Here is a 15,711-nt window from a genome sequence, read left to right as displayed (position 1 = left end):
TATCCAAATTTAACAATCAACAAAAAGTGTAGATCTGTTTTGCTACAATGATTCTGTGGAGACTATTATTATCCACATCCACTTCTAATGCGTGGGATTGAACCACCAAATCCATCTGGGTGTCTAACTATAAGAAATTTAACCGAGTACAATTTAAAATGTAGAGTCTAGTGACTATTCTCCAAAAAAAAAAAAAAAAAATGTAGTCTAGTGACAAGTCTACATGAATCAAAGTTTAGGTCATAATTAGTACATGAATCAAGTTTAGGTCATAATTAATAAATATTAAGCACAAATTTTCAACTATTAACTCAACAGACACGAATTAATAAAATTACACAATTTTTCAACTTTAAATTAGGCGGGCTGTCATAGTGTGGTGTCGACCATCACGGCGTTTATGACGGCCCCCCAATTCGACACCTATACGTCCAAGGACACCAGTTTTCTAATTCGATGGCTAGCAACCCAGCACACACAGACACAAAGCCAATGACGCGTACCAGCCACTGAAATTCCTCCACGTAGGATCCCCACTCTTCCAACCTGCAATTCCCCGTCACCCCTCCCTCTCCACCGGCTCCACGTCAGCAAACCCTACCTCCCCAAAACCCCCCACTCTACCTGCCAAACCAGTCTCCCACTCGAGCTTCCCCTGTATATAAATCCCCAGAAAATCTTTCAAAATTTCAACCCGTAAAGGATTCTCCGTCATTTTCTTTCAAACTTGAGATTGAAATTGAAATTGAATTTCTCACAGAGAAGGAGAAGAAGAAGAAGAATGTTTCTGGTGGATTGGTTCTACGGTGTTCTGGCATCCCTAGGACTGTGGCAGAAGGAAGCTAAGATCTTGTTCTTGGGGCTCGATAATGCCGGGAAGACCACCTTGCTTCACATGCTCAAAGATGAGGTACTCCTTCTTCTTCTTCTTCTTCTTTCTCTTTTTTGTTTTGGTTTGAATTTTGTGAAACGACTTCGTTTCGGCTTTGGATTGAAGTTAGGGTTTGCTTGATTGATTTGCAGAGATTAGTTCAGCACCAACCGACTCAGTACCCGACCTCCGAGGAGTTGAGTATAGGGAAGATTAAGTTCAAGGCTTTTGATTTGGGTGGCCATCAGATCGCTCGCAGAGTCTGGAAGGATTATTACGCCAAGGTTTTTTTAATCTTACTTAAAAACTAGCCTAAATTTCAATTTTTTGTTGCTTCTGATTTGGTAATTTAGTGTTTGATTTGGTTCGTGCTTTGAAATAGTGGCTGCTTGTTGTAGATATCTGATAAACTATGAAAATTTTACAATTCATGGATTTTGTGTTTGTCTAAATGTAATGGATTGGAATACTAGAGGATTATAGAAACAAAGATTCGAGTTTTCGTTGGTGATAGCTACTTGATGAATATTCAATCCCAACTATGGTTTTGTAGTCCTATACATGGTTTTGACATATTATTGAACTTCGTGTTATTTAATTGCTAGTGCTTGAATTTTGTAGTTAATGGTTGCATTGTTGCAGTCAAGCATTTGGTTGATGTGCTTTTAATAATGTAAATTGATAGTTATTGCTAAATTGATTATAGCACGTCAGAGTCCAAACCTAGAATTTTTTTTTTTCTCTTTGTGAAACGGGGCTTTGTTTGAAACGGGGCTTGGTCAAGATATATGCTTTATTTGTCTTATGTGATGAGCATAGACTGATGGATATCTATGGTTTTTGAGGTGTAGGTAGATGCTGTTGTCTACCTGGTTGATGCTTTTGACAAGGAGAGATTTGCAGAGTCAAAGAAGGAGCTTGACGCTCTTCTCTCCGATGAGTCACTGGCCACTGTCCCGTTTCTTATCTTGGGAAACAAGATTGACATACCCTATGCTGCCTCAGAGGATGAGCTGCGTTATCATATGGGCCTGACCAACTTCACAACTGGGAAGGGGAAGGTCAATCTGGCGGATTCCAATGTCCGTCCACTGGAGGTGTTTATGTGCAGTATTGTCCGCAAGATGGGCTATGGCGAAGGATTCAAGTGGGTTTCTCAATACATCAAGTAGGCAAATGAATGGACAAGCAGCTGTTCTGCAGAGAATTGAGATGGTAGTTTTCCTACCACTGATACACTCTTCAGTAATTCAATGTTTTGCTATTTCTAAGCTATGTGCTCATGTAAAGGATAGGTTACCTTAATGTAGCTTTATGCTCTTCAATTTTTGGGTGCTTTTTCCTTCTTCTTTTTTGGGTTCAGGTTGCATAAGTTGTGCTAGTGAGAAGTTAGTTTTCTTACTTGTGTAATTTGCAGTGTTAGATTGTATACTCTACCTCATGACTTCGTTGTCTTATGCAATGGAAAATATGAATTTTACGTGGGAAGTTGTTAGCGTCTATTTGAGAAAGCCCACCATTCTGGTTTTACAATTCTCCAGTTGCCCCTCCTGACTTTAATTCCCATAACATCCATTTCCAGGTGTAGTAAGCTTGAATTGAAGATTGAAATCTCTTTGCGAGTCAACTCGAATAGTATGGGTTGGCTTTAGTTTGTGCTGTATCCTTAACCTTTTTTGTGTTGGGTATAGAGGTGAGCACTTCTGTAAACTAGGACTTAAACGACCTCCAAGGGCATAAAGAGTGACCCACTTCTCATTTACCCTCCTGTTGGGTTTCAATGCGCTCATGCAGATCCTTCATTATGCATTAGAACTTCTGGTAATACCAAAGTCCATCTACTAATGCTCATGACATTCTCACGAGGCAGAAATGCAGCAGAGTAAACCTGGTATAACTCCATGTCTTCGTTACCGTCAGGTCAAGTTGTTCAAGCTAGTACACATAGCAGTCATTCATTCTGTGTTGCAAAAAATTCAGTTAGCTGTGCAATTAGTTAGTTATGCAGAAATGTTTCTATATGTATATATATCCACAATCCACTTCAGATACACAATCACATAGCCTTTACTTTCCCTTACTTTTTTCTGCACCATTTATCTTAATTGTTCATCTCATAGCTGATTACAACAATTGACGCTCAAATTTGACAAACATAACCACAATACCAAAAGCTTGATTATTTCCATCTGTTTTAATTATACTCGTACAGTCGTACATATTGCTGTAAATTGGTTTTCTACTTGTGGTTGCAAAAGAGTTGAGCATGAACTCAATGGTAAGCACTAAGCACAATAAGAAAAATAAGCCAAGCTTAAACAATACGTCGGCTCGTTAAACTAGCGTATCATTAGGAACTTGCGTATCTTAAAGAGAATTTTAAACAGCAAACAGTGATTCGAAAAGTTGGGAGATTTGGTTTGTTACTGATAAGCTGCCTATTAATAGGCTCGGAATTGGGCGTCTCTTATTATTATTATTTTTTTTGGTTACAAGGAAGCCCGAAAGGGCCTAGGAAAGAAGGAAACTAATTAGAGAACAGGAAGTTAGAGCCTACAACTGTAGTATGGCCAATGCCAGCAATATCATCAAGGAGGGTCTGAACTGTATGAGGGGGAGGTTGATCCCAAAAAATTATTCATCTAGAGAAGTTGATACTATCTTTTGCCAAAATATCCGCTGCAAAGTTCCATTCTCTATGGATGTGGTGGATAGAACAGAGATCAAACTCTTGTATCATATCTCTGCAATTGGCAATAAGAGTTCCAAGAGAGTGACTATCAATATTTCCAGAATTTATGAGATTTACCACAATGGCCGAATCACTTTCAACTTCCAGTCGTTTAATGTGGAGATCAAGGGCAAGCTTTAAGCCAATGTAAAGGCCCCAAGCTTCAGCTTCGACAATCTCACCAACTCCCATACTGTGAGTGAACCCTTTAATCCAAACACCAGAACTGTTCCTAATGAGACCACCAACTCCAATCACTCCTGCATAAGATATGGAACCATCAATGTTCAATTTGAAATTGTTTGCAGCAGGTTTCATCCATTCAAGGGTTACAAACTGATGAGGCCTATTGTCAATACTAGGCTTGGAAGCAATAGAAATCTCAGTAGCATACTGAAGAATAATTTCTTTAGGATTATGAGGAAAAGTGAAATGAGCATCAAATATCCCTTTGTTCCTCCATTTCCAAATGTTCCAGCAAACAATGATGAAGAATTCATTCCAGTCAAAGGAAAGCCATTTACATCCTTTCTAGAGAAGATTAGCGGCGATCCAGTCATTCCAATTGAGCCAGAAGGTACCTTTCATTTTTACAGGGATAGCAATGCTCTTCCAAATCTTAGACGCATGGGTACAATCTCTGAGAAGGTGGAGCATGGTTTCAGGGATGCCAAGGCTGAAGTGACAACTCTCATTAGTAGTTAAATGCCTTCTAAGTCTTTGGGAGTTGGTAAGGAGTTTTCCTTGAACAATAATCCAAGCAAAGGTTTTGAGTTTTGGAGGGATATTAAAACTCCATATTTTCTTCCAAAAACAATCAGGAGTAAGATCAGAATCAATAGAGCACATGTAAGCACTTTTAACAGTAAATACACCATTAGAAGTATGCTTCCAAATAAGATTATCAGCAATAGAACCATTAAGACAAATAGAAACTTTACTGATAATATCAATGATGTGATCAGGGAGGCATACCTTTAGGAGATCAAAATTCCATCCATTATTGAGCCAAAAATCCTGGACATGAGCATTATGGTCAACAAGGTTAACATCAGAGGCAAAAGAAGAGAGGGCTCCATGTCCAGTCCAATCATCGGTCCAAAACTTAATAGTATTCCCATTCTCTACTTTCTAAAGTAAACCATCTCTAAGAAGTTTTGCACCATGCAGCACACTACTCCAAGAGTCCAAGTGCTAGAACAATTATGATGGTATGTATAATTCTTATCAAGAAGGGAAGCCTTCCGAAGGTACTTTTTCTTATACATCTTGCACCATAAACCACTATCACCGTTGATCATTCTCCAACTAGTTTTAGCTAGCATAGCCTTATTCATCTCAGCAGATTTTTTAATACCAAGACCACCTTTGCATTTGGGTTTGCAGACAGTCCCAATTCAATAACTGAATTTTCTTCTTATCAGTAGTGTCACCCCAAAGAAAATCTATCAATAAGTGAATTGGCATGGGCGTCTCTTTCCTTTCCTAATCAAACTGAAAAGTTAGTATCTTTCCTAACTTATCCAACATTCCTACTTGAAAGAGGAAATAACTTGTTGAATGCAGTGTTCTCCTGATGGTCAGATGAAACTTTTACCCATCCATATATATATATATATTAGATCTAACTCATCCAAGTCAAGATTTTACTGAAAAAGCGAAAAATTAAAAAGGTGGTTTAACATAAGTTAAAGAAACTGTGGCCAGTGGGTAGGTATGCATTGCAAAGGTGAAAGCAGTATAAAAATAGTGGAGGTTCGGAGAGCGAATAAAAGCCTGTTGAAGTTTCTGGTCAGGATGATTACGCCATCATGACACATCATCACCATCTTGTTCAAATCAATGAGCATGCATGAAATCAATCCCAACTCAATTCTCAGGGCTTTTCTCTTATGTTTGCCCACATAACTTGGTCGATTTTGGGGCAGGTTAAAGCTCATCCTGTTTATTAATCATTCACTTTTTCCTAGGCCATACCGGCTAAACTAAAGATGCTACCGCTGTCTCAAAGATACACCAGATAGACAATCAGAGATACAATGGCTGTCCCAAGGTTTGAATGCTTAACCTCTCTCTCTTATTTTCCTCTTCTGGGATTGGTGGTAACATTAACTACTTCGTAGTACTTCTTTTAGGATAATGGAGAGATACTTTCTTAGTTTGTTTAAGTTCCTTGCTATAATCCTTTCGTGTTTGAGATTTTCTTTTTTGTATTGACTGAGTAAACTTGTCCCAGATTACCTAGCTCACTGAAAGCTAAATGGCTTTTGCTTCTGAGTATTCTCATGGTGCTAATGAATGGAGCCATTGCCAGCGGCCAGAGATGAAGTAGTCTGCCCAATCTCCTCGGCAGTGATATTGTATTATAGACTTAGAAGTTAGAATGTTGGAAGTTGCTGCGCTGAGAGGGCATATATTTTACTTAATAGGCGCATGAGGCTCCTATTGTATGTGTCATTTACACGCTAGATAATAAGGGGCAACAACAGTATCGAGTCCTTAAATTTGTTTCTGTACTAAGCCAGATGCTCTTTTAAAGATTGTGACATGTATTTGATTAGTTCAATCTCACTCTCAGTGTGCATTGTTTTCCCTTTCTAAGTTTATTTCCTGATTTCCTGAATGCTAAGTGACCATGTCAACAAAAAGTATATAGGTTGAAGTTAAAGCTAAACAAGTACTACACTAGATATCTGGGTGAAGTGAGGAGCAGGACTTGATTGTTATTGGTATAGCTTCGTATAAAGATTGAAGTCAATCTGGAGGCAATTGAAAATTTCTTCTATGTCATTATGTCAAACTTTGTATCAAAGGCTTTCACAAAAACACAGTGATCACAAGGTGGAAGAGTAGGTGCTAATTTCTCTAACGCAAACTGATCACCAGGTGGGGACTAGTATTACTGATTTGATTGGATACTGATCAGAGATAGAGAGAGATAACTGCATTGATTGAAAATATTATCCACAATTTTCTTCAGCTAGAAAATAATCAATACCAACAACCTAAATAAAATTTTATCAAAAAAGAAAACAGAAATAGCATTAAAAATTGAACATATCCAACTTGTTATTGGTTTCTTGCGTCTCAAGGTGTCTAGTATCCTAGTCGAACAAGTCTTTTAGTCAACCTTCAATTGGTTTTGTACAAACTCTCTTTGTATTCACAAACTCTTCAAATTTCTATCAGACTTCCGAGAACTTTAATTCTTGTCGATCAATCCTCGCGTAGTCGCGTATACTCTTAGGTTTTGAGCTTGTTGATCCATACCAGCTCCCAAATAAACATGTTTCTTGTGGATTGGTTCTATGGAATTCTTGAATCGTTGGGGCTATGGCATAAAGACGCTAGGATCTGTTTCTTAGGTCTTGATAATGCTGGAAAGACCACTTTGCTTCACATGCTCAGATTTGGGGTACGTACTTCTTCTCTCTATCTTCATCAATCTCTAGTTTTCTGGGTCTCTTCTTTTGTTCTCTCTATTTTCATATCGATCATGTTCCACTTGCAGAGCTTGAAGCAAAGCGAACCAACTCAGCAACCAACCTCGGATGATTTTTCAATAGGGAGTGTCCACTTCACAGCCTTTGATTTGGGTGGGCATCAGACCGCTCGCAGAGTCTGGAAGGATTACTATGCCCAGGTTTGTACATTTACTCGAATATTAGTTGTTGCATATTATACTTTGAATTAATGTGCATGTGTTCATATAGATATTAATTCTTCTTTCATCTTTCTCTGTTTAGCTGGATGCTGTAGTCTACGTAATTGATGCTCATGACAAGGAAAGATTTGCAGAGTCGAGAAGGGAGCTCGATTCTCTTCTCTCTGAAGAGTCTCTGGCAACAGTGCCGTTTCTTATTTTGGGAAACAAGATCGACTTGCCTTACTCTGCCTCAGAGGAGGAGCTGCGTGCTTCTCTCGGCCTGACCAACTTCACAACTGGCAAGGGTAAGGTCAAGATGTACCATTCCAATGTCCGCCCCATGGAGGTGTTCATGTGCAGCATTGCTCGCAAGATGGGTTATGGGGAAGGATTCAAGTGGCTTGCTCAGTATATCGAGTAGGCAAAAGAAGAATAAGCATAGGAAGTATTCAATCTAGGAGCATAGGGGCTGATATAAAGTTAATAGGTCGTCTTATATTCAAACCTGGTAGTGTTCGTTCAAATGTTCCGTATCTATGTATTGTTATCTATATTGCAGACCTAAGAAATCTTTAGTCTGACCAATCCATCTCTTCATACTGTAATGTAAAGGATCTCCCCGGGTGGAACATGGATCAAAGTGAAAGGTGATGAAGCAACGGCCTGACTCCGCAATATTAAAAACAAGAACAGTACTAAAGATACCAAGAACATCGAAAACCAAGAACCAGTATTAAAGTACTGACCATCCAAACAATTTTAAGACCGTCTGAAAGGGTCAAAATACTCGAAGCTAATCATCCTAGGCATTTACAACATGTACATGCTACACATAGTACAGAAGTACAGAACTCCACCACAGATGTTATCATTTGCCTTCAAGACTTTCTTTTAACTATCCACGCATGTTATTGTCAGGGTCGAAAATATCTTCATATTCCAGCTGCAGAAGATAAAAATTTGTTTGGTTAATATATCTTTAGGATAGTAAAAGAGGTCCAACTAAATCACTCACCTTTGCTTCAGTATGAGCCAACTTCATCCTACTATATTCTTGCTGTGCTTTTTTGGAGCGGAACATGGCCTGAACCCGCACAATGGATCTCTCAACACGCTCTTCAGCTTGTTTTCGGCTGTTTCGGTAGAAGTCCTCTTCAGTATCACTTTCCTGCTTATCATCTCCATCAGCTTCAATGGGATCAACCTGAAGCCCCCGAAGCCCTTTTCTCTTTAAGCGCCACCGCAGAACAGCTTTCTCAAGCACTCCGACTCCCCATAGGATTTTGCGGTACTGCTTCCGCGTTTGGAAGGCTCGAAAAGCAGCCTGCACAAAAAGAAAAGTGCAATCAACATTTTTTTCCTACACTTCAAGGATATATGTTTCGTTCACAGGTCAGACAACAGATTATGACACCAAAAATTAGAGGGAGAGGGGGCAAATTTAGTTGCAAGTTCAATATTCTAACCATGTCTATAAAACAACTACTATACTCGATGGACCAATTAAATATTATGTAACCTTGTGGTTCAGACTAGCTGTGTTAGCTTGCAACGTGCCAGCAAGGTAGGGGAAGAGGGCTTACTTGAATTTTGACAGCTTGACGGCGCATATTAAGGAACTCTTGACGTATCTTCCATGTACGGAACCTATATTGAATACGGGCAGCAGCTGCCATCTTTTTTCGTGCATCATAGTGGCGAAATGCATGTTGAATCTTCAATGCTGCAATTATACTGCGTGCTTCATCCTCAGGACTGTAAGATTCAACAGCTTTAGCCTTTAATTTTAGTGCGTTTTCCCTGAAGGCAGCTTGTATTCGTGCTGCTGCATCAGCAGCTGTCCTATAGGCTGTTAAAGTATCGTTCAGATACAGGTCTTCCTCACTGAGATTCTCAGAGTGCTGATAACAGTTTGTGTTAGTTTGGAGGGAACCACTAACATTTCCAGCTATACTCATGTCCTCAAATTGTTTTAGCAAAGCCTTTTCTGAAAGATAAGCTGCTAATCCTTCATAACCCTTCATGAATGCAAGATCAGCAGCAGTGCAACCACCAGGGTTTTCTGAAGTGGGATCTGTGACCAAGTTTGGCTTTGCCCCTGCAGATAATAGAACTGCAACCATTTTCTCCCTGCAAAACAAGTGTTTTAGAATTACCAGACGTAAAAGATATACTTCGAATCCCATCACAGAATGCATGCAAGATCATGATATTTGCACATAAACTATCTTCAATTGCGTGTATTTCAAACAACACGCACAAATTCAGTAAGGCCAGGACAAGTATTGTTGGCATAAAGCCAAGATAAGACAACAACAAAAGAAAGAAAGAATAAAGCATACCTTCCATGATATGCTGCCCAATGAAGGGCCGTCCATCCACGTCTATCACGAAAGTCTAATGACAAGCCAGACCATGAAAACAATCGAACAGCCCAGGTATAATCTAGAATAGCACATAAGTGGATTACTCCTTGACCATGACCATCACATTCTTTGGTTTTAGAGCTGTCAAGAACTTTCTCCAACAGCCAATCTTTTAGTCTGTTCTTCAAAATAAGTTCAAACAAACTATCCTTTGCCAGTGGTAAAGGAGTACTGTTGACTTCAATTGACTTGATCAAATATTGCCAGCTATTTGATATGTGAGAAGTTCTATGGGAAAACTTCTTGGCTTCTTTGAGGGTATGTGGTGATACTTTACTAGATGCAATGTTCAAGCTTTTAGATGATGAGAAAAGCAAATGAGCAAGCCGCATCTGTAATTGGAACTCTTCCAATTTGTTCTCTCCTGAAGGAACTACTAAGTTACTCATTACAGGAGATCGATATTCAAAATTTTGTATTTGGCTGATGGGTTTTTGACCATCAAGACTAATGAAAAGGTTCACAAATCTGGGCACATGTGGTGGTATGAAACATCGATATACCCCAACCTGAACAATTTCAGCAGGAATACATACATCGCCACAGATACAAAGTAGATTGGACTTCGCAAGATCCAAAACCTCTTGATGAAAGAAGCCAGTGATCAGAATCTGCAAAAAGAATAGTTAGAGGCCAGGCAATTGATACTGAATACAATCTGATTTCTCAACTATCTAAAAGGTGTGCAAAGTTTAAGCATTTAGTTTATTTTGTTTTAAATTGCTTCGATGTTTTAATATTCTGTTATGTCATTGTTGATGTGTCAAAAGAATCCTCTATGCTTGATACTGTTATGTTTTTAATATTTCTGTTATGCCACTTCCATTGAAATGACATTTGACAATACAATGAAAGGATGAAAATTCCGTTTTTCAATATAAGTTATTGTCTAACCCACTTAGGGTTACTGAGATTTCAGTATAAGAGCTCATTAACGGCCATGAAACCTATGCCAGTCGAACTCATTTGTTATTATAGGAAAAACAAAAGCTACATCAATAGCACAATGACCACCATACAATATGGGGTATAAAACAGAGGGAATACCTTTGTTTTCTCATTTGAGAAAGCCCATGCAGGTGAAACATCGGTTATGATAAATATTTGCTCAGGAACAGAAGATTGAATATGTTCCATTGCTGGAGAAGCAAATGAACTCTGAGAAGGTGGAAATGAGGATTCAAGCACTGAGTCATCCACTGAACCCGGAGAGTTGGTCATAATCTGGTTTATCCACCTCCCAAAACTGTCCTGACTACGCAATCCATCATTACCCAAAATGTCCGAGGAATCACAGGGGCCCTTGACAACAGAGAGAGAGAGAGAGTTTTGTTGTTAGAACTTAAGATGGTCAATTAGTAATAAATCAGCCAGCCATAATTATTGATTGGTCTTCACTGAGACTATCTGAAAAATATTACTATATATGATATTAATCCAGATTATGAAATAGATTCATCACTCAAAGTAGAAAAACTTCACTATCACAAACATGGAAAGTATATAGCTGATTTTATTTTTCAACAAGTCGGAGAATGAAAACACAAGATTTATACCATAAATATGGCAGGTAATAACAGGTATCTCATTGTGGGGAAATGGTGCTTCTTTATGTACAAGACTTGTGGCAAACGGATGAAAGACATAAGAAGAAGAAAAAAAAACACATTTAGAAATTGAATGTCAGAACTTACACCACTTATGGCGCCACTTCCCACAAGTTGATTCTGCTGGTCAAAGCCTGAAACTTTGTCTGGTACCCAGAACCCCCCACCAAAAGAAAAAAAGAAGAGAGAATAATCATTAATGCTTTCCTCATTCTGGTTCTAGCAATAATTATTATCTAGTCACTTACCTCCTTTGGAATCATATGTAACCAAAAGCTCATCCCATTCAAGTGTATTGATATCATGGAGCCTTTGTTCATGATTATTAACATTCAAACCGATACCAGGCTCTGTTAATCATCAAAGAATCAAGGGTAAAAATCTTCTAGTATCCCATTTTCAAGAATAAAAATAGGAAAATAAGTAACAATCTTTACTATACTAGAAAAACAAATTATAATAGTGAAGTGCTGAAAAGGTAAATTTATTTCTTCTAACTTGCTACTCGAAATTCCATTAATGGTTTGCTGAAATAAAACAGAGTAACAATTCCAAAACAAAAATACTTTGCAAGTCAACTTGCAGAAAATTCATCTATAGTCACCTAAAAGTTCATTTGCACCACCATAATATGAATTGTTAGCCCCGGAGTCAAGTTCTTCTGATAGACGCCAAGGAGCAGATGGGTCTGAGATAGAACTAGAATTTGAATTGGAATTGGAATTGGAATTCACAGGTGTGGCTGGAGAACCCTGCAACTGTATTATAAACCAACAACACCCAATATAAGGTCAGAAGCTAGCTGATTACTGAAAAGAATGGCACAAAGCATTTATTTTAGAGATTGCTAGGTTCTGCCACTTATGCATGAAGGTGTACCACGTTCTCACTTTTTTATCATTAAAAAAGTAAAAAATAAGAATAAAAGACAGGCATCTCCTATGGCAATTTGTCAGAAGCACTAGTCCATAAAGTTCCTTACTGGAATGAATGAAACTCTTGCTAGTGTACAGTGTCTAAAAAAGTTATAATAAACTGCTTATGTTACGATTAAGTTAATTGTTTTAAAACAAGTGTAAACTCAAAATTGCTAAAAAATAAGAAAATAGTAGAGTTAATTATTCATGCCCTGATTAAATTTCTCAAAACTTTGTTCATCTAGAAGTATCAATGAAAGTAAAGAATAGTTGATGAGCTAAAACAACCACCTCTTGTGTTTCACGGTAATGAACAAGGACTATGTGTTCTAGACTCCTGCAATAAGATTAACAACAAAACTGTTGGTCAGAATACTGTATGAGAGAGAGAGAGAGAGAGAGCTGACTTTTAAAGAGAAAATGGTACAAAATTTAATAATGAATCCATGTAAAGTGTAATTATTACATACTTATCAAGCAGCCAATAACACCTCCGGACAAAGGTTGGGCTATCCTCGCCATGGGCATAGTATACATGAATCCTTTCTTCATTACCAACCTGAACCATAAAAAGAAATGACAAAAATATGTAGAAGTTATATATAACAATAATCATTCTGTGGAAAACTAAGCTACTTTTCTCGAGATTCTGATACTGTGTCATTCAATACTTATAGGATAAAAAAGCAACTACCAGCAACGAACACCTTTTCCTTACACAGTGTCACTGTGTCAGTCTATCACTTTTGCCTCTCAAGTCTCAATCAAAAAGACCACTTGGGAAACAATCAAGATGGTGCAACAGATTAACTAGTAAAACAATAGTTGCAGTAACTTAAATATCCAGAGATATGAAGGATGGTGCAAAAGAATTTCAACCAAGCTTTGATATATGCAAGTGCGGAGTCAATAAAATCTGTTGCATTTTTGAGGCATCGTGTCCTTTGGAAAATTCCATGAATAATTAATCGACTTTGATGGGAATACTCAAGTTATTCGGGGCCATCTGTTTTATTAAGTTAGAATCATTTAGTATTCTATGAATTATAATTCTAGCAAAGAACAATCACAGGAGAAGTTTATTGTTGTCATGACGAACCTAAGAAAACAAGGCTAGAGCTGCAGGTAAAACACTACCAATACCAAAAAATATGTTCTTTTTTATTTTGGATACCCAGAAATCCACCAAACCCTTCAAGGACCCAGGATCGAAACGGGGGCCTCCCACCCAACCCTGCAATTTTTAGGAGGCAGGAACTCTGGCAAATAGCCAGGTAGGTACAATGAAAGGGATCCAAACTCCAGACCACATGGGAGCAAACCATGGGCCTGATGAATACTACTAACCCCTAGATGGTAATTCCAAAAGATATGTTGATGGCACGAATGAGGAGAAAAGGCAAAATAAAGAAAAAACTCACTTTCAAGTGTTCATGAGCTTCTTTGACTGTCTTCCCATCTTTTTTCTTTTTCCAGTTATGACCATCTTTCCTGAAGTTTCTAAGCATCTTACGGTCAAACAATACAATGGTGCCACCTGTTACATTAAAAAAATAGCAAACAACAGCTTCAGTATTACATGATTTCCTGTCAAAGTTAACACCGGAAGAAGTAGATTGTGCACGCAGAGTTGACACAAGAAATTTGTTTCTCTCTTACTAATTGATATAACTTCAACTCATGATAATGATTGCATACTGACCAATAAAAGTGCCACAACTGCCTGCCCTCAATGCAAATCTAAATACTTATAAATGCATTTCGTCTCAAGATATACATGTAGATGGTGTACTGATAATTCACCCAGCTTCACCACAGAGAGTTGATACTTTTAATCATGCTTTAAAAAAAGAAAAAGAAAAAAGCACTTGGATTTGAACTAATCTGTTGAAACATTTTCAAGGAGATATGGGAAGGCTACTACTAACATAGTTGTAAGTTTCATCATGATGACTGAATGATATTACGAGACGTTGGTCAAATCAGATCAGAATGAATTTGGGGTTGGAAACTGGAACACTATAGTTAACCATAAAATATAACCAGGGTACAACTAAATGTAACAGAAACTTTACTTTTGGGCAAGTTCACTGGCTTGACATGGATGGTGAAATACTTGTAATTATAGAGTATTGCATGAATTTCGTTTGGGCGGAGCCATCGTCCTTTGGCTTCCTCCATAATAGTGTCAACATCCAAATCTGTGCACAGAACAAGAAACCAATTACAAGAAAAATAAGCCACAGAACTTACACCCTGATTCATAATGTAATCAATATCATCATACGAAGCCATGAATTCCGATAAAGAATCCTAACACATAGTTAGCGCTGCAACAAGAACCAAAAGAGGCATGCAAAAAGAAAAAAACACAAGAATTCAAAATACCCAAAACCAACTCTAATCAAGTCATCAGAACACATCACCATACCAACACGACACACCTTTCCTACCTACACAACTAGTTTTTATAGCATCCATACAAACGAATTTCACTGAAGGCACTTCAAAATCCAATCTTCCTTGCTCTTGCTTCCAATTGAACACTTAAAAAAAATCACTAAACTAAAACCGATCATCCATTACTGAAACCAATCATTTTCCAAAATATAATACCAAATTCCACACACACAGAGAACAAAGTACCAATCTTTATTCTTCAAAAGAAAAGGACACTTCCATCCGTACCTTGCATTGTATGAAATCCATGAATCTCAGAACCCACGAGCGGTTTGTCCATCTCCTCAAAGTTCAAAACTTTTCCCAGCAATTCTCTCACTCAAACCCTAAACCCATAAACACCTTCACCAAAAAAAAAAAAAAAAAAAAAAATCAACAATAATTTCTCAAAAATCCAAACTTTATATATGGGCATGAATCATATTTCATACTGGAAAAGATCGCAATCAAATAGAGACATCAAAGGGGTTCTGAAACTAGAAATTACCTGATGAAAAACGGAGGTCTAGATAGAGAAACTGAGAGGGAGCTCTGACAGTGCAGGCTCTATGATTATTTGTTAGCAAACGAAGCCAAGGAAATGACTCAATGAGTAGGAGCTTGACTCAATAAAAAATTGCAAAGGAGAACAAGTCTTGAATTGTACAGACCAATAAAGGCCGAGACTTTTCTTGCCTTTTGCTTATTTTAACATGTTGTTAAATAGAGGGGAGATGTTCATTGTTCACAGTTCAAGACAGGGCAGATCGGGTTGGTCAATGTGATTCAAACAGGATATCAATCCTACGGTGGCGGATAACTGTCTCTGAAACACGTGTATGTTCGTTCATATGGCGTTATTTCTGTTGTATTGAATTCTCGAATGGTTTTATTCAGACTTCCTAAATTGTTATATGAACATCTTAATTTTTTTGGTAATTTATAAAATCCTGTTGTACCCTTTATATAAAAAAAAAAACAGTGAATCCTTTGCTGAGAAGATCTAGAGAGAGGGGAATGGGCGAAGGAGATCATTTGATTCTTTAATTAAGAATATACATAGAAGAAATGATA

General features: G+C 37.8%; 3 protein-coding genes across 3 annotated transcripts; 2 read left to right on the top strand and 1 right to left on the bottom strand.

Moving 5' to 3' along the window:
- Window positions 1-677: 677 nt before the first annotated feature.
- Window positions 678-2,371, top strand: LOC112197617 (GTP-binding protein SAR1A). The gene is made up of 3 exons (XM_024338359.2): window positions 678-910; window positions 1,024-1,155; window positions 1,723-2,371. The coding sequence occupies exons 1-3, from the start codon at window positions 782-784 to the stop codon at window positions 2,041-2,043; spliced, it is 582 nt and encodes a 193-aa protein (XP_024194127.1). The 5' UTR covers window positions 678-781; the 3' UTR covers window positions 2,044-2,371.
- A 4,517-nt stretch (window positions 2,372-6,888) lies between these two features.
- Window positions 6,889-7,710, top strand: LOC112197620 (GTP-binding protein SAR1A). The gene is made up of 3 exons (XM_024338361.2): window positions 6,889-7,017; window positions 7,114-7,245; window positions 7,349-7,710. The coding sequence occupies exons 1-3, from the start codon at window positions 6,889-6,891 to the stop codon at window positions 7,667-7,669; spliced, it is 582 nt and encodes a 193-aa protein (XP_024194129.1). The 3' UTR covers window positions 7,670-7,710.
- A 215-nt stretch (window positions 7,711-7,925) lies between these two features.
- Window positions 7,926-15,350, bottom strand: LOC112197616 (calmodulin-binding transcription activator 5). Its single transcript, XM_024338358.2, has 14 exons — window positions 15,146-15,350; window positions 14,887-15,000; window positions 14,274-14,399; window positions 13,620-13,735; window positions 12,669-12,757; window positions 12,490-12,535; window positions 11,886-12,039; window positions 11,530-11,631; window positions 11,369-11,427; window positions 10,722-10,976; window positions 9,591-10,285; window positions 8,832-9,378; window positions 8,264-8,572; window positions 7,926-8,191 (listed from the first exon to the last, which is right to left on the bottom strand). The coding sequence occupies exons 2-14, from the start codon at window positions 14,936-14,938 to the stop codon at window positions 8,144-8,146; spliced, it is 2,598 nt and encodes an 865-aa protein (XP_024194126.1). The 5' UTR covers window positions 14,939-15,000; window positions 15,146-15,350; the 3' UTR covers window positions 7,926-8,143.
- Between the last annotated feature and the right edge of the window lie 361 nt (window positions 15,351-15,711).

This window comes from Rosa chinensis, chromosome 4 (assembly GCF_002994745.2).
Source record: "Rosa chinensis cultivar Old Blush chromosome 4, RchiOBHm-V2, whole genome shotgun sequence".
In the NCBI taxonomy this organism is placed as follows: domain Eukaryota; kingdom Viridiplantae; phylum Streptophyta; class Magnoliopsida; order Rosales; family Rosaceae; genus Rosa; species Rosa chinensis.
Note: the sequence above shows the minus strand (reverse complement) of the source record. Positions and strands in the feature narration are given on the sequence as shown.

Bases quoted from the DNA above. Each gene is read 5' to 3' on its own strand.
- LOC112197616 (XM_024338358.2), bottom strand. From the start codon at position 14,938: ATGGACAAACCGCTCGTGGGTTCTGAGATTCATGGATTTCATACAATG. The intron at 14,400-14,886 runs GTACGGATGGAA...TTCTGTGCACAG, and splicing joins TGGATTTCATACAATGCAAG to ATTTGGATGTTGACACTATT. The intron at 8,192-8,263 runs GTGAGTGATTTA...TATCTTCTGCAG, and splicing joins TGGCTCATACTGAAGCAAAG to CTGGAATATGAAGATATTTT.
- LOC112197620 (XM_024338361.2), top strand. From the start codon at position 6,889: ATGTTTCTTGTGGATTGGTTCTATGGAATTCTTGAATCGTTGGGGCTA. The intron at 7,018-7,113 runs GTACGTACTTCT...TTCCACTTGCAG, and splicing joins TTCACATGCTCAGATTTGGG to AGCTTGAAGCAAAGCGAACC. The intron at 7,246-7,348 runs GTTTGTACATTT...TTCTCTGTTTAG, and splicing joins GGAAGGATTACTATGCCCAG to CTGGATGCTGTAGTCTACGT.
- LOC112197617 (XM_024338359.2), top strand. From the start codon at position 782: ATGTTTCTGGTGGATTGGTTCTACGGTGTTCTGGCATCCCTAGGACTG. The intron at 911-1,023 runs GTACTCCTTCTT...ATTGATTTGCAG, and splicing joins TTCACATGCTCAAAGATGAG to AGATTAGTTCAGCACCAACC. The intron at 1,156-1,722 runs GTTTTTTTAATC...TTTGAGGTGTAG, and splicing joins GGAAGGATTATTACGCCAAG to GTAGATGCTGTTGTCTACCT.